This window comes from Andrena cerasifolii, chromosome 9 (genome assembly GCF_050908995.1).
Source record: "Andrena cerasifolii isolate SP2316 chromosome 9, iyAndCera1_principal, whole genome shotgun sequence".
NCBI lineage: Eukaryota > Metazoa > Arthropoda > Insecta > Hymenoptera > Andrenidae > Andrena > Andrena cerasifolii.
Genome location: NC_135126.1, coordinates 4694036 through 4711226, shown reverse-complemented (window position 1 = coordinate 4711226; position 17191 = coordinate 4694036). Strand labels below are relative to the sequence as shown.

The 17191-nt window shown below is 35.8% G+C and overlaps 4 protein-coding genes across 11 annotated transcripts in view; 2 read left to right on the top strand and 2 right to left on the bottom strand.

Annotated features, from left to right (window-relative positions):
• Positions 1-17191, bottom strand: part of Rpl11 (ribosomal protein L11) — a 57789-nt gene that overhangs the window by 2947 nt on the left and 37651 nt on the right. The gene's annotated exons all lie outside the window — the stretch shown is intronic.
• On the top strand, positions 470-16046 carry LOC143373555 (uncharacterized). 5 transcript variants are annotated; one of them, XR_013086484.1, is made up of 9 exons: positions 470-767; positions 2207-2346; positions 2661-2778; positions 2875-3036; positions 3106-3339; positions 4146-4277; positions 4394-4566; positions 4791-4934; positions 5128-5321. XR_013086484.1 is itself a non-coding variant. In XM_076820934.1 (8 exons), exons 2-7 carry the CDS (start codon positions 2210-2212, stop codon positions 4568-4570), a joined length of 960 nt encoding a protein of 319 aa, XP_076677049.1. In that variant the 5' UTR covers positions 475-767; positions 2207-2209; the 3' UTR covers positions 16034-16046. The 5 variants fall into 5 exon arrangements, 3 of the variants coding, with proteins under 3 accessions (XP_076677049.1, XP_076677047.1, XP_076677048.1); XR_013086485.1 differs by having other exon boundaries at positions 476-767; positions 4814-4934; XM_076820934.1 differs by lacking the exons at positions 4791-4934; positions 5128-5321 and adding an exon at positions 16034-16046 and having other exon boundaries at positions 475-767; positions 4394-4570.
• LOC143373556 (N-acetyltransferase family 8 member 3) lies at positions 5180-6858 on the bottom strand. The gene is made up of 2 exons (XM_076820935.1): positions 6299-6858; positions 5180-6124 (listed from the first exon to the last, which is right to left on the bottom strand). The coding sequence occupies exons 1-2, from the start codon at positions 6595-6597 to the stop codon at positions 5614-5616; spliced, it is 810 nt and encodes a 269-aa protein (XP_076677050.1). The 5' UTR covers positions 6598-6858; the 3' UTR covers positions 5180-5613.
• Positions 7666-16027, top strand: LOC143373554 (KH domain-containing, RNA-binding, signal transduction-associated protein 2). Of its 4 annotated transcripts, XM_076820929.1 has the most exons (10): positions 7666-8027; positions 9045-9166; positions 9250-9366; positions 9724-10036; positions 10221-10335; positions 10411-10530; positions 11786-11886; positions 12770-12866; positions 13009-13135; positions 13336-14480. In XM_076820929.1, the coding sequence occupies exons 1-9, from the start codon at positions 7823-7825 to the stop codon at positions 13097-13099; spliced, it is 1281 nt and encodes a 426-aa protein (XP_076677044.1). In that variant the 5' UTR covers positions 7666-7822; the 3' UTR covers positions 13100-13135; positions 13336-14480. The 4 variants fall into 4 exon arrangements, 3 of the variants coding, with proteins under 3 accessions (XP_076677044.1, XP_076677043.1, XP_076677045.1); XR_013086483.1 differs by lacking the exons at positions 12770-12866; positions 13009-13135; positions 13336-14480 and adding exons at positions 14889-14998; positions 15559-16027; XM_076820928.1 differs by having other exon boundaries at positions 13009-14480.

Genomic DNA, 17191 nt, shown 5'->3' with positions numbered 1-17191 from the left:
TTCTATTGGCTGCTGCTTCGCCAAGCGCAGTGATGTGTAATGTTGAACATTTGCCGCGTCGCAAGCAGGGATAGGGGCAGCCATATTTGAAGCGTTTCTCGTACTGTGGTATGCAGTGCGTATTCACCTCATATATTTTAATAATTAGAGATGCATATTTCTCTTCAATTTTCATTATTTTTACAATTTATATTCGTGAATAATCACTTCGTTAGTATATACTTACAATTAGACGTCTGTATGTACTAATCTGTAGCAAACACTTTTTCATAATTAGCGGTACAGAGCATGTGTAGAATGCAACCAATCAAATTCAGGCAGATGTAGGTGCTCCCCCCCCCGCCTCAAAAAACACATCATTCCCCTTGCCTAAAGTCACAACTATTCCTCCGTCCCTATATTCCTATGTCCATGTTACATCCAAATCTTGCATTTTTAAAAGAGAATATATTTTTACGTGCGTATACGAATCGCTTTCTGTTGACTGACTGTTCGGTGCCACCGTCTGACGAACATATAATATGAAAATTAGTTCTGTGTCGAAACAGTGCCGATACGGAACTGTTCCGTGTCGGATACGGATAATATAAATCGACCTTCAGGCGGCAAAATCTGTTCGCTTTCTGCTGTCAGTCTGCCAGCATCATTGAATATTACAAATCTTGTATCAAATCTGTAGCCTTTCTGTCGACGAATATTTGTACTCGTGCGTTGAGTAAAATCTGCAGAACAGACGTGGCTGACTAGGTGTGACCAGAGAGACACCAGTTAGGTAGGATCTTCCATTCACCCTACTAATCCTACTAATATAATAAATGCGAAAGTGCGTTTGGATGTTTGGTACTCAATCACGTTGCAACTACGGAACGGATCTTTCTGAAATTTTGTATACACGTACCTAGTCTAGGACCTGGAATAACGTATAGGATACTTTTTATCCCGGTTTTTTAACCGATCTGCACCAAATTTTGTCTAATTACTCACTATATAGAACCCTGCGGAAAATATAGACTACCATGAAATCGGGACATCCCACCCCTTCCCCCTTATTTCACCCCCTTGACACTCTGTGACAATCAGTTTTACCCGGGCAACGCCGGGTGCTTAAGCTAGTTTACAATAAAATTGAGTGAGTAAATTACACCATCCAAAAGTACGAAGATATGTACGTAATATTATGGGCAAATTCCACTTATGCCCAAATTTTATGAAAATCTCCTAAAATAAGGAAGCGAAATCTGTGAAAGAGCCATTATCGGAAAACGCAGGTATTTAACTATATATACAAAAGCGGAAAATTCCTACGGTCGTGGGCGCGGGCGATTTGGACTTAAGTGGAATTCGCCGCACGTGCTCCATTGAGTGTAATCAAATATTACTATGCCAGTCTACTTGTTATAGTATGGTACAGTGATAAATGTTATCTTAAGATATCAATGCCAACTACTTCCACATTGCACCTTAAAGTATGAATACTGGCTCGTTCATTTATTTTTAAGTTTCATAGTCCTTGAGTGCAAAAAATACAAGATACAATTATGTATAAATAGCGTATTTATTTCCGTGATATATGTGTATCTCTTACGACGAGTATTTTATATTTTGTGAGACGCGATTAATTTTTTTTACCAATATCGATAAAAACACTATTATACTTGCAACCGATGGTAATTCAACTTTTAGAGAATTTCATAAAACAATATTTTAATGTCTTTTCATCGCTCTATTAAACTTTTGAACTTCCGCACTAAAAGTATTCAACGGGTAAAAGAAAACAAAGGATTTATGAATTCTATAAAACCAGGAGTTACATGGAAAGTTTCAGAACACATTTTTCTTTTAATCTAGTTTTACATTATTTTAGAGGGAAAGGAATGCAAATAACCAGTCGTTAAATGTTGCAGACATGTTGATGAAACTGATTATGTAAATTTTGTTAGAATAAAAGAGTTTACAAGAAATCACAGTGTCTTTGAATTTAGTGAGAGCAAGCGGTTTCCTCTTGACTGTAAAATTTTCTTTCCCCAATGTCACATTTAAAGAATTTAAAAGAGTATTTTTCTTGTGTATTTTTAAACTGACTTTTGCTATTTATTTTTAAACTTGACGATTTAGACATGGGGTTCATTCAATACTTCAGTTTATCACTGATACATGATGTTTGAAAAATATTCATGAAAAATAATCAATATTGTTTATACTCAAGGAAATGCTACCACCAACATACGTTGAAGGTTTTCACGATTTGGAGGCCGTGAAAGCTATGGAATACAGGCCTCTCGGTAAAACTGGATTATTGATCAGTAAATTGTCTTTTGGTGGTGGACCATTGGGTAGTCACTATGGGTTAGTAATTATAATTTTAATAAACAACTGTCGTGTATTAAACATCCAGCAGTATTTTATCTGTCCACATAAAATATGTAAATAATGAATAAATAATGTAAAAAATAAAATTATAACGCTTTCTTCTTACCATTTCTTCGTTTATCTGCCCTTAATTTTGAACCATTGTAGATTTTTAACAGAAAGCGGTAGATTAGAATTTTCTACATTATCGTGTCAATATTTTCTATGGAATATTTTAAGTTTCTTAAAACCAAGGAACCTTATAAAATTATCACGATAAATGGGTGTTTAATATTCTGGTCCTTTGGTAGCACGTACGATGAGGAAGAAGCTATCGAAGCGGTTCGTCAAGGAATTAAACAGGGCATTAATTATATTGATACTGCACCATGGTACGGACAAGGTCGATCCGAGACTGTAATTGGAAAAGTAAATGAATACTTCTTCAGTAATGTACAACAAAGTGTATATATACAAAGCTAATCTAATACATTGATCATTATTTGATTTTTGCATTAACTTTAGGCTCTGAAAGGCGTACCACGAAAAGCATATTACATCGCAACGAAGGTAGGAAGATATGAATTAGATTTCGAACATATGTTTGACTTTTCTAAAGAGAAGATTCGTAAGAGCTTCAGAAAGAGTTTGGAACTTTTGAATCTGGATTACGTCGACGTCATACAGGTAATTATAATTGCATTCTTCTTTTCTGTTTAAGTTCTCAAGCCCATGATTTCTTTTGCTATATTGCAGGTCCACGATATTGAATTTGCTCCAAGTCTGGATATAATTCTTACGCAAACTTTACCAGAACTGTCGATTCAAGTTAGGGACGGAAAAGCCAAATACATTGGTATCACCGGATATCCGGTGTCCATTTTGAAGGAGTGCATTGAAGAAAGTAATATCAATATATCCTGTATACTAAGCTATGCGAGGTATACATTAATAGACCATACTTTAATCGAATATATTCCGTTCTTTAAGGTAAGATATCGTAACGATTTAAGGGGTCAGTCTGGTAATCACCCCGCAAAATTCGGCAACATTCAGGCTTTTTTTTCCCAGTGAATACAATGAATAACAACGTCAAACTTTTTTTTCATTTATTAAGCTACTTGTAATGTATACGTAACAATTTTTTAAATACACTTTTAATTGTGTTTTTTCAATGTTATCTGGAGTTCAAAGTCGCGCCTTCGAAAAGAAATACCTCCCTGGCGGGAGTGATTTAAGCTCACAGACTCATCGGAAACAAAAAACCCAAGCTGATTCTTAATCATTATGAGTACCGCTATCGCAGGTGCCAGAATTAGCCGCGTAAGTCAAAATTTAACAAAATTGCGCGCATTCAAACTTCAAGTAAAGATAGAAAATTTCGAAACTTGAAGTTTGAATGCGCGCAATTTTGTTAAATTTTGACTTACGCGGCTAATTCTGGCACCTGCGATAGCGGTACTCATAATGATTAAGAATCAGCTTGGGTTTTTTGTTTCCGATGAGTCTGTGAGCTTAAATCACTCCCGCCAGGGAGGTATTTCTTTTCGAAGGCGCGACTTTGAACTCCAGATAACATTGAAAAAACACAATAAAAAGTGTATTTAAAAAATTGTTCCGTATAAATTACAAGTACCTTAATAAATGAAAAAAAAAGTTTGACATTGTTATTCGTTGTATTCACTGAGAAAAAAAGCCTGAATGTTGCCGAATTTTGGCGGCGTGATTACCAGAATGACCCCTTAGTGTACACTGTCTTTAAATTACGGATAAGCGACCGATTCCGATATGTTTAGAGTCGCGATATTGGTATAATTAATGCCGCGGCACCATGTATGGGGCTCTTGACAAATAATGGTCCCCCAGCTTGGCACCCTGCTTCGGAACAGACGAAGACGATATGTGGAGATGCAGCAAAATGTTGCAAGGTATAGCAACTACGTACAAATTAATATTAATAATATTCCCTTCATTTTTCCACACCACATAATTACTATAAAAAGATATGTTAACTATACTGTATCGTAAAATATTATATTAATAGGATCATGACACAGAATTAGCTAAGCTAGCATTGTGGCATTCCGTGCAATGTGAAGATATAGCTACGTATCTGGTCGGAATTCAAAATTTAAAGCAATTGTATATGAATCTCGAAATACTGAAAAATGGTATTACAGAGAAAGAAAAACGTCTGCTGCAAGAAATTCAAGAGAAGTAAGTATTAAAGTTAGACGATATATATTTAGTTTTGCTGAATTTGTTAGTAAATAAAAGGCATGGATACCAATCCTTAGCATTTTAACGATGAAATTATAGAAGGACAAAGCCCTGTCTTGCCCTGTACCCCTGCCAATCTCTATGTACACCAACTACTGATGAATTAATATACTTTTATGAGACCTAGTAAATGAAATTTGCCGAGCTTTTAAAGTAAACAGTGCCCTCTTCTATGTGTCGATAGTTCCCGATATCAGGGACTTTTAAAGTGTCTGATGTGACATAGGATTACGCTCTATCTACCCATTTTTGTGATACATAAGCCCACAGATTTCCCTATCACGCCTCGGCCTGATATCACGCTGGTGAGTTACCAGATGTTAAAATAAGAGCTTCTACTTAACAAAACGTCTGCACCCCACAAAAACAATAGGACGTCTAATTGAAAACACAGAAAGATGTCATCCTACATCCTTGTACATAAAATATACTAATGAAAATATAAGATTTTTGTAATGCGACTGTATGTAAGTAGAGTAACTTTATTTTTCATTTCAGATACTTGTGTAAGGTAACGGATAAGCATTGGGAGAACAAAGAGGTTCAAATATATTGGAAAAATATGAAAAAGTGAGAAAAATATATTTTTGTCATTCTTCCATATTTGTTACACATACGTATTACAATTACACCTTAGGCTATGGAACTTGTAATATATATATATACATATAAAATAAACTTTTTCGATAAAACTGTGTCATCGATATCCGAGTAACATTACAACATATAAAATTGTCATATATACCAATAAGTTATAAATGCAACTTACAGATATTCTCCTTGGAAGATGTAAAGTCAGACTTAAGCCTGTCGCTCATTACGCTGAAGCGAAGCGCGGCGACCAAAGCGAAATGTTCGTCAGCGCTGTTCTGTCATATGAGCGATGCGTGGTCTCCGCGCTTCGCTTTGGCGTAATGGGCGACGACCTTAATGGGTGTCTCAAGACATTGCTCAGAGTATTCGAATACATATTGGACTTAACTCTCACTTGTTAAGCATCGCTTTGCTGTAAACAGTTGGCACGTAATCGTCTTCGCCAGGCTTAATTTGGTATGTCAACTCGTACATCAATATTGTTATAAATGAACCCAACAGAGGTGTATGATACATTTGTTGCAATTCAAAACCTTTCTTAAGACATAATTCTCTTCCGCCTTCTGTATATTCTGAGGCAACAGTATTAGCGCAACTATACCCTTGGACAATAGCAAATTGTATAGCAACATTAACAAGGCACGAAGCTATCCCTTTCCTCCTATATCGTTCATGAACGTACAGTCTTTTGATCCATGCCCCTTTGTCCAATCTATGACTTTTACATAAAGCGACAGTACCAACGATTCTCTTAACCTGAGACGAGATATCGATGTTTGAATCGCGGAATTGTTGTTCCGTCATAATGGTATATTGTACATTTGTTGGATGATGCGTCATTATGTAAGGTTCAAATGCTTCAGCAACCCAAAAACATGAAAAGGCATTGGACATGTATATCCTGTTGTAATAAACGAAGCTTTTATAATATTTTCCAATTACTTTGCTTTCTTTAACCGCCTTAGCGTCTCTCGTAATGTCTCGGAAAAATAAAGAAAAACAATGGAGAAGCAAGAATTTAATATCCAGTTTCCCAGTGCGATTTAAAAGAATTATAAGCGCAAAGAACTTTTACCTTGGTATATTTGAAACTTCTTCATTGACTTCCATAGCTTTCGCAGTGAAACCAATGTAAGTTCCAACGTACACAAAAAAAATAACAAGCGGAACAACTAAAAGGCAGACTGTGAAGGGTAGTCCAAAGAAAATGAACATTATAGCGGCAAACAGTATCATCATTTCGAAAGTTAATTCTTTAAATACAACTCCGAGAAATGTTGAACTTAAAGATGACATCACGCCAGTCTTTATTAATTCTTTGCAATTAATTTCATCGCCGGGCTTGTAGCTTCGTATTACTATAATGTGACTCATCTTTGCAAACAGTTATTCACACAATTTTATAACTTTTATACATATTTAACGAATCAAATAGAAACGAGGTGCAAACATATTGTGCGGTTAAGTATAACAATTTAAATAGCTACAATCCTGAACTCGATATTCTTTTTATCTGCAACAAACTTGTATAACCGTCAATTTAATGGATATCTTTTACAATAAAGAAAGTTAAATGTCTGTTTTTCAAAAAATTATAGCAATTATTTAATCTCACGTTTATAATAGCGAATTCGGTATCTCGCACTGACTCTGTTCTGGTGCCAGAAAATGAATTGGATTGGTTGTTTCTGATAGAGACGCAAAAAATCAACCAATCCAAGTAATTTTCTGACACCAGCGCAGTCAGTGCGAGATACCGAATTCGCTATAAGAATAATTTCGAAAACACTGATCTTGCATTGGAAACGCATCGTAATTTAAGAACTCTTGAATCATGCATTGAGCTCTTAGGGCGGTATTCTTAGTCGCTACTTATTCTTAAGCACAGCTTAAGCATTCGGCATCCTTTACTAGCTACTAGGTTAGTAGAGGATGCCGCATGCTTAAGCATTTGCCTAAGAATAAGTAGCGACTGAGAATACTGCCCATAAACATGGAGGAAGAAGAGAAGACCATGGTGGTTTCTACCATGGCGGTAGAAAGAGAGAGGGTGTCCCCAATTATATCTTTCTCTTTCTACCATAGACATATATAGACAGATCGTAAGTTGAAAGGGGTGTAAGATTCGCGGTAAGGGGAGCGATACAGGCAAATCGGGTAACGCAGTGGTTATGTATGCCGAATGCTTCCGAAGCTAACCCGACGTGCCTGTGTCTGACCTCTGCCTTTTCCCCTCCAAGCCTACCGTTCCCCTCGCCGATAGTCCAAGCTTCTGCTCCGTCTATATATGTCTATGCTTTCTACCGCTGTCTACATTTTCGCCCATTGCATGCTTCCTCCATGTTTATATGCTCTAAGATTGAGCTCAATGGAATCATGATGCATGAAAGCATGGAACACGTAAATATACATGGATATCTGCCTTGAAGTTAAGTAGGAGTAGATTGTAGAAGACTCGGCGGTCGGCCATTGTAACTTTCCTCCAAAGACGCGTCGCGCGTGAATAATCTCTTTCGATACTTACGATCGTCTGGTTATTGAAATTATTATTTCTTCGTTTTCATAGTTTTCTAAAGTATCCGCTAAAACGGTGTTAATCATGAGTGATAGACCAAGCAATGGTGAATACAAGTATCAGAGGGATGACAATGTTGATGTCAAGCCGAGGCTATCATCGGAAAAGGAACGTGATGAGAAGGAGCACCAAGCTGACAAAGCCGGAGAATATGTCCGCGAGCTTTTGCAAGAAAAAGTTGAATTGGATTCTCAGAAATGGCCTAACGCAACCAGGTTAATCGATCAAGGTACCTGATACTGTTCTTACCCTCACTCTTTCTTTTTTTTTCGCAACACGTCTCCACTGTTTTTTTATATCTACGTTAATGTTCTTCGCGATGAGCAGTGTTCATTATTCGGGTTCATTGTTAGATTCATTTTTAAAAGAACTTTTACGCACTGCTTCGTATTGTTAAGTCGATTTGGAGAATGTAAAAAGCTAGATATTTAAGGTTACGGTTCAGAAGAAAGAAAAAAAAATATGAAACCTATCTTTCACTTATTTCGCGTTTAAGTGAGCAATTATGGATGTGAGGTCCATGATTTTACATGAAACCGTATATTTCAGTACTACTTAAGTCAAAGTGAAATTAATGGCAAGTTGAATGGTATACATTTATGTGTTACTTAATTGTTTGCGCTATTAAATGTTTCACATGAAACGGAGGACATTGACTGGGATAGAAGTGAGATACAGTGGCTCGCATTAATATTCGGACACTTTTTAAAATCGCATAACTTTTTTAGAATTGGTCCAAACAACTTGAGTTTTTTTGAGAAGCTAGAAGGATTAGTTTGCTAACTGACGGGTTTCGTCGTTTTGAAAAAAAATGTATTTGGTTGGAATAGCGAAAAGAATAGTAAAGGTCGATTTTTAAACTTTTTTTGTGAGCTTGTAATGAAAATTCAAAAAACCCGTTTGTAGATTGCAGTAAGTTGTATACGTGCCTAAAATTTCATCAAAATCGGTTAACGTTGCTCCGAGCTACAAACGTTTAAAGATCGCAGAATAAGGTCGAGAATCGTAACGTTCTGTAATAGTAATGCAGAATTTACAATGCTAATTAAACTAGTATGTGTGTTTCTTATCACATTATCCCCTTTGAAGAATAAGAAATTACCACTACATGTTATTATTCAAGAATAATCTTGTATTTTGAGTTATAAATAATTTCGTAAGATAGAAAGCAGCAGTTTTAATCCCTTTTTACGTTAATATTTTATTAGTGTGACATACAATCAAGAATGATTACTTTGTTCGATAGAGATTCAAAAAACTCAGGCTATGGGAAAACCAATAAGGGATCCAAAATATGTAGATATTTACCGTGAAAAACCGATTCGTGTTTCGGTGAAAGTATTGGTACCTGTTCGGGAACATCCCAAGGTAAACATAGTCTTTAATCATTGTTCTCTACGTTATTTACGTTAAATACGAATCACGAAATTATATCACGAAATTATTTATAGTTTAACTTTGTTGGAAAATTGTTGGGTCCAAAAGGCAATTCTATGAAACGTTTGCAAGAAGAAACTATGTGTAAGATGGCAGTATTAGGAAGAGGATCAATGAAAGATCGTCAGAAGGTATATAATAAATCTAATTTCTTTCTTTGTGCACACATTTCGTACCAACCATTTCCACTTTTCATAACTCACTCAACAATGTTTGAGATCTTACTATTACATATATCATTTACAATTTATACGAATAAATTTATGAAGATGTACTGGATATTCACTATATGCTATAGTTACTTATAGTATTGTAAATTGTAATACTACTCGTTTACACTGAAAACGCGTAAAGTGGGAGAGAAATCAAATTCTGTTCTATGAAACGGATCCAGGCAAAGATTCTGCATGCTATTAAACAAAGTGTCGAAACATCATTTCAAACTTCATAAGAGTGACTGTGATACATATGTTGCTAACTCAACTTAGGAAGAAGAATGCCGCATGTCTCTGGACCCAAAGTACGCGCATCTTTCGGACGACCTGCACGTGGAAATAACTGCTCTGGCACCTCCAGCAGAGGCCTATGCCCGCATTGCGTTTGCGTTAGCCGAAGTTCGGAAGTACCTGATCCCGGATAACAATGATAATATACGCCAAGAGCAAATGCGAGAAATGGAGATGAGTATGGCTGACGATCCGTCAAACTCTGACGACAGACGGCCCTCTGTAAGAGGTGTCCCAGCTGGTGGTGGAATACTGAGACCATCCACGAGACCCAGTTTGCCACGATCGTCGAGAGGTCCGTAGATTTCACAAAAGTTCAAATGAACGACGAATGTCGCGCCTATCCCGTCCACCGATTCTTTCCCTCCTTATGCTATAAATCACTTTGCGTAAGAATCTTTAGAAACTCCTTCTGTCTCACGAGTGGTGCAAAGTGTGCGACACTTTTGGCAGGTCAGAAATGTTCATTTTCATTCTAGCTGCAATACTTCCACCTCCTTCGAGCCGAGGACCAATCTCTCGTCCCGTATCGGGGAAGAGCAAAGTGTTCTCTATCTTAGACCGCGCGAGAGTCGCTATGGACCAAAGTTACGGGTAAGTGTTCCTATTTATCCGTGGATTTGGAGACATTGCTCGAAATTTATCAATGTTGCTCTGCTCTGTACGTAGCTATGAGACTGCTACTCCTCCACCAAGCACTCGCGCTGGATCGCATCATGATTATGACTATCACGCGTCAACGGGTAGCAGTAGTCGCTACGGGGATCGACATTATTCATCGACTTCAGGGTAAGTATAATTAACATTTCTATCATTTCATCACTATTGGACGTTTGGATATATTATGTATTATAAATGATACACCTTAACCCTTTGTGGACGAGACAACAGCATACTACTACAGAAGTCGACACTTTTTGCTCTTGTCACAGGCTGTTTTAATTTATAACAGCTTATTGCACATATTGTTATTCTCGGAAGAATAATTTTCTCCATCATTTTGTGAATATCTCATGAAACAGCACGTTCGCGAATAATAATTTACTTTATCCACTTTCCTCATGCGTTTATTATAAGTACCATTTAATAAGCAGGTTATATTGTTGAGTTTTCAACGGTAATAAGTTTTAGATGTGTAGGTCTGGGTTAGTGGGCATATAGCTACTTTTGCAAACAACTTGATTTTTTAATAGTATTGTTTCGATATTAATTTGGTTTCAATAATGTATCAGCTAACAGTGTCTTTGATAATTACTTATTTAGAACGCCCATGTTTTGGAACGGTTACATGTTATCATTCGTTTGCAAAGGGTTAACAATCCCAATGCAACAAATTGCATTACTTTACTTCTTCCTGGTGTCGAGATATCGCCCTTTAAAGTGAAGCATAGTTTCGAGTGTTTACTATCTGTTTCTCATTCGCACAATCGGACCTCTGACTTGCACACCTCACTGACCTACCCTATGTTTATTATCCCAGCGGTGGTCAGTGCTGCAAGCTGAATCATCGACAAAATATAGGGTAGACCTATCATCCAATGTAATTCTGTGTCACACGCAACGTTATCAATTCAGAGTGGAATGCAAACGCAATCTTACTAGTGGTTAGAATTGAAATTAAATTTTATGAAAACTGCTACGAAAAATGTAAATGTGAATCGATTTTCATCCACACTATGAACTACTTAATTACGAATTTGTTTAAAAAATACAATACGTCTGGAACTAAGTAGGAATATCTCGCCAAGGAATTAGAACTTGGTATATTTGACTAAGATGGGATTTTCAAAATTTTCGTACCATTTAAGTATCACGCTTTAACAAAATGCATTTTCAAGGGCACATTTTCTTCTATTTTCTCGTAGTAAAATTACGTTTAAACAATTTCACGTTTCATCAGCAAACTAAATTAATTAGTGTACTTTGTGAAAGAAATTAATCATTCCAACGAAATTAAGGGTAGTAAAATATCGACACATATGTACGTACGAATATCGAGGGATGTAATTTTCTAATGCTCATTGTACTTTTATATATCATTCAGAGATGACATGTATCCTTCCTCGAGGTACACAACTTACGAGTATGATGAAGACGCTGTTCCTCACTCTTCGCATGAGTACTATGAAACATCCGAGTATCCAGGTAACATATTTCTCATTTGCTATTGTTACATCACTATTTTTTTTTGCGAAAAAATTTAACACCTAATTAATAGAGAGCATCGAATTTATAAATGCTTCAAAGTTTGCACATAAATTTCCGGTGCATAGAGAATTCACTAAATTCTTATAGCACTTACAGTTCCATTGACTTATTTAAATATCTTAATACATCAATTGTACACACATGAAGTTTCACCTCTATTCTTAAAAATTAACTAAATAGTTTAGTGTGCATCAAGACGAACGAAGAATCTGATAATACCTATAATACTCACGAAGTACGAAATGCTAAATATTCAAAGTTCTAAATAGAAACTTAAATATGCCAGAATACACCTGCTCCTTTTAAAACCATTAATAAGGTGACTTGTAGTTGATAATAATTAGTTACTCGAGACTTGTGTCACACAGTTAAATCTCTCAGAATTAAATCGATTGTGAGACTCAATTGTTGTTCGATAAACTTGCATAAAAAATCTAGATGCTTTATATTTCACGCACGAAATAACAGGCACGTAAAACGAAGGATGAAAGTATTAACAAGAGAAGCATATATTCTATATTGACTTATTAAAATTATCAAGTTAGAATCTTTCATCTGTGGAAAATGGACCGTTTAAAGAAATGTTGTATAATATCAAGTGCTAAAGTGTCACGAATGGCTTCACATAACAAACCCAATAATCTTAACTCGAGCGATCCTTCAGCCCATTCACGGCGGTCTTTTTAAAAATTCTTTTAAAGAAAATGATACATAACGCACGCTTCGCGTAGTAGTTATGGGCCGACCGATTAATATATCGTGGTGGTGTTCTGAATTGATTGTGAAATAATGCAAATGATTCACTCCATGAAATTCACAGAGGAATCATCGAGCCGCGCATGGAAATCGTACAAGACGACAACAACATCGGGCTCAAGCTCGCGCTACCGCAACGCTCCGTACTCACGACCTTCTAAGTAATAATCCAACAAAAAATCATGCTTAATTTTCTTTTAAAACAGAAATCTTTTTTTAAATTTTTTTTCCTTTTCTTTTTAAATATCCGCAACGACCAGCGAGAGGGCAAGATCTTGTGTCTGACTTTATTATTTCATATAGCCCTAAACCGTTGACGCGTAATCTTCCTAACGCACGACGATCTATGGTGCCTGCGTTGCCAAAACATATGAACGACCGAGATCGTTTTTAAACCGCTATAGGAGGCACGATGGGAGACTAATACACGGTAAACAACCACGCAGGCATTATTACAATTTTTCATCGTATTGCGATGATATACATATATACATGCGTAAATTTGAACGTGATATCAGAAGAATCACATTTGATTTACATACTTCTCGTGTCCCTTGATATATCTCTTCTATCTTTCTCTATTCTGAATAGCCACTTTCTGATGCGTAACAAAATCGACATGCTTTTCAGATGAATATTTCGTGGCCGCTGGATAATCCCGAACACGTAATACAATGAAAATTGTAATCAAAGTGTCGCAGCGACTTCGATAGATTTCTATCAGGAACGATATTATTCGTCGTGCTTACTCGTCCCCTCTTTTGAAAGGTCCGAATGAAATTTTGTGTCGTAGCGTTGATCCCGTACCTCGGAGTATCTGTAAAGAGTAGAAACCCTGTTCCTTCGAATCCCTTCCTGAAAATGTTCACGCCAGAGCGGAGGGCTAGAGGACCAACAGGATCAGTGGAATGATATCAAGTAAAATTGTTAAACAAGCGTTGTATTATAACGCGACTTAGTGCAAGAGCGTGTCACGAGCTGTGTCACAGTTTTCTATGGAGATCGATGACTAGTATCCCCTTTTACTATTCCATTTTGTACGTGTACTTAAGGCTTTTCGTCCCCGAATTGGCAGCATTTCGTAAATTTGAATTCGTACCAACTGATTTCCCGGTAAAGTCTGTGAATGATTACGGAGGACTTCACCTTCTATACGCATATTTTATTCCGAGAGGGAATAAAATAAGGGGAACGACAGTTTTTAGTTTAAATATATGGCACATTCTAAACGTTGACTTTTAAACACAGATTGCTCGGACAGTCGGCCTGTGTGTTAATAAATTAGCAATACATGTCTAAAATGGAACGAAGTAAATATTGTAAATGATACTCAGTGACAAGTGAACGTATAAATTAATATTAAATAAGACAGCATACGATTATGCAAATTATATCGTTAATTCGTATGATAATAATATGTATAGTCACGTTAATGTGTCACGTTCAAAAACAATTAAACTAACTTAGAGGAAATATTAAAAAAAAAGGATACATAAACAAATGTTAATGAACCGCTCTATGTAATTACATGTGCAAAATATACGAAGCGACGATTTGTGTGGTTTGTTCTAAAGATATAGCAGTTACATTATTATAAAAAAAAAAACACTGTAACCTTATAATCATTTTGTATAAGTCTACAAAAATGATCATAAAACAACGTATGTGTAACTTATAAATATTTTCTCCTCTCTAAAGTAATTATCTGTTTTCTCCTATATGTATGTAATTTCCCTAAAATGAAATAAATGAGCAGTATAATAACGTTACTGTAAGATTCGTTTCAAAAAGTTCAGAATAAAATCCTAATTAATCAATGCCGTTCTAATCTAGAGAAAATATACACAGAGATATATTTAACAAGTAATATTAATACTTTTCAGTAATCAAAACAAAATTTCGTTTGTCAATATATTAATAACATCCTAATTATAACGAAAATTCCGTACTTGATGTTCTTAAGTTCTAAAAACGCCCAAAAATGTTAATTAATATTAAGATGGTGATGTAAGGAAGGTATAATAAATTTCACCTAACTCGAATCGTCGGAGCTATGCATCTTTTCTCTAATCAGAGTACTACTCTGCTGACGTACACATTCTTAATTCGATTCTGATCGAAGTTTTGTCCAAAACTATTCGAGACATTTACTTCTAACAATTCTTTTCGTGTATCCTTCTTAGGTGTATAGAAGCACGTGGAAAATCGCGTGGGAACGCGTTTTCATGGATTGAAATATTTTAATCTCCTTCTGTCTCTCTGATCAGCAGAATTCAAAGTGCCTTGATATCACGTGAGTATGTTCCATTCATATAAATTAATTTCTCCATTCGTGTCTAAAAGTACTTTCATTAAAATGATACAGCTGATTTTTACATTCGCGGAGAAATCGCATTGTTACTATCAGTTTCTTAAATAACATTTAATTACAGCATTTTCGTATTTCTAACATTCCTCTGTTCTTTCTCATATTTGACAATTTTAGCAGTCGTGTACTTTACGATCAATGTTCCTTCGCTTCACTGCAGTACGGATACATTGTTAATAGATTTAGTTTACTTTAACTTTTCTAAAGTGATTGCTATTTTTGGAGTTTGTCTCGCAATCAGTGCCATGATTACAACGAACGGCAATTCTATGTATGAAATTAAGGGGTGTCTGTATTTTTTTATACTATCTCATGCGTAAAAAGTTGGTGCTTTTTAAACGCCTTTCGTCACATCGAAGGAGCTTACCACTGATTTATTGTGATACAAAAAAGGAAGAAGGCTTCTTTGCATGCATGAACATCTCCATCTGCTTTGATTGTTAGTTACGTGCAAAAATCTATGAGATAGTAAGACTTTATTTCAGGCAAGGGAGTGTGCAGATTACGCACAACATTGCGATCACGTCAACCGACGAAGAAATAATAATACTTAATCGTGAAGCAGTGACCGGTATAATAAAAATGAATGCGAGTGTTCTAAATGTCTTTAAAATTCAACATCGAAGTTAGTAATTACTTGAATGCAATAGGAATTAAATTCAGCGATTCTAATCTTAATTCGGTGTACTTGTGTGTTATCGTATATTTTTAAACGCTATCATTCAATGTGGAAATAGTTCGTAGGACGTAAAATAGTTTCTGAAATGTTCGTAGGAAATTCATTAGACATTTCGGTTCTCTCCCCCTCAGAAATCGTCAGTGTTAATAGGTGTCCAAATATATCCAGTTTCTTGAGATACATAATTTCTCAATATATACACAATTCGGAACTTGTCTATTAATATTTAATTAATAATTCGAGCGTCTCAAAGTGATTTCTCCCTGTCTGTGGTTACTTAGCTGTGTAAAGTAAAGAAAAATCATTTCCAAACCGGTCAAGCTTTCCAGGTGGTAAACAGAATGGTTATAAATTCTATTTCTATAAAATCGTAAGAATGTAAATATAATTTCATGATCTTATAGCGAGTATATGTGAGTGTTGTACAAATAAATGCGTCAATGTCTACGATGGAATTAATTCAATGGAAAATAAATAAATCGAAAGTACACGCACAAAACAGATGTTTAACCCTCACTTCATAACAGATATCTGTGGAATAATGCACTATTACTCAATTCTGTGTGAAAAATTTCAACGAAGTATTTTCACCTATTGCGATATTTAAATGCGTCGCGTAGGTCGCGTGGCTATATTTCCAAGCGTTGCGCTGATTGCATTTCTGTAATTGCTCAGCGCGCATTGGTCGCAGCAGAGTGTACCAAGTGTATTAAAGTATTTCTTTGTTTTTTTTTATTGGGAAAAAGTTATTGTAAAATGTGTGAAACAAGTGTCTACACATCCAAGGGAGAGGCACAAGTTATACTTGAACATTCATAAAGGGAGGAAGTTGCAATAAAAGCAATTTGCATCATACCAGTATGGAGAAATTAGGTAGGTATTGTTTTTATCGTTGATGTACAAATTATTGTCTATTTGTCTTTTGATATTAATTGGCATTAATTACTAATTACCATTAGCTGTTGACCAACAGCTTTTGGTGGTTTCCAATCCACCAATTTGCTAACAGCGCACAATAAATTCTCAGATGACCGTTCATCTAAGAGTTAATTGAACCCAACGCTGTTTAAGGGGTAGACACGTCACGTGACCTGGCCGATTCGGCAGGTCGGTATTACAGCATTTTTTTCTGCACAGAAATGGTAATACCGATAGATCGACGATTACCCGGTGAACGCGAGAAGGAGCTGTTTGCTATTTCTGTATTCTATTCTGAATAAGGAAAGAAATTCTCAGGTGTTCCGTTATACTTATAAAAATTTAAACGGAAAGTCGGCTGGTACTGTAAATTTAAAAAATTCATTGTACATTTTAATTACTTGAAATGTGCTTATGCTACAATATTCTACGTTAGCAGTAAGGAATTCTAAGTGAAAAGGGAAAATAGATGAGGGAATGTCCCCAGAAAATGAAATTTGTTAGGTTAGTCATTTTTTTAC

Coding starts and splice junctions, on each gene's coding strand:
- LOC143373554 (XM_076820929.1), top strand. CDS start 7,823: ATGAGTGATAGACCAAGCAATGGTGAATACAAGTATCAGAGGGATGAC. Junction 9,167..9,249: donor CTGTTCGGGAACATCCCAAG/GTAAACATAGTC, acceptor AATTATTTATAG/TTTAACTTTGTTGGAAAATT. Junction 12,867..13,008: donor CCGTACTCACGACCTTCTAA/GTAATAATCCAA, acceptor TATTTCATATAG/CCCTAAACCGTTGACGCGTA.
- LOC143373555 (XM_076820932.1), top strand. CDS start 2,210: ATGCTACCACCAACATACGTTGAAGGTTTTCACGATTTGGAGGCCGTG. Junction 2,779..2,874: donor CCGAGACTGTAATTGGAAAA/GTAAATGAATAC, acceptor CATTAACTTTAG/GCTCTGAAAGGCGTACCACG. Junction 4,567..5,127: donor CTGCAAGAAATTCAAGAGAA/GTAAGTATTAAA, acceptor TTTTCATTTCAG/ATACTTGTGTAAGGTAACGG.
- LOC143373556 (XM_076820935.1), bottom strand. CDS start 6,597: ATGAGTCACATTATAGTAATACGAAGCTACAAGCCCGGCGATGAAATT. Junction 6,125..6,298: donor GAAGTTTCAAATATACCAAG/GTAAAAGTTCTT, acceptor TTATTACAACAG/GATATACATGTCCAATGCCT.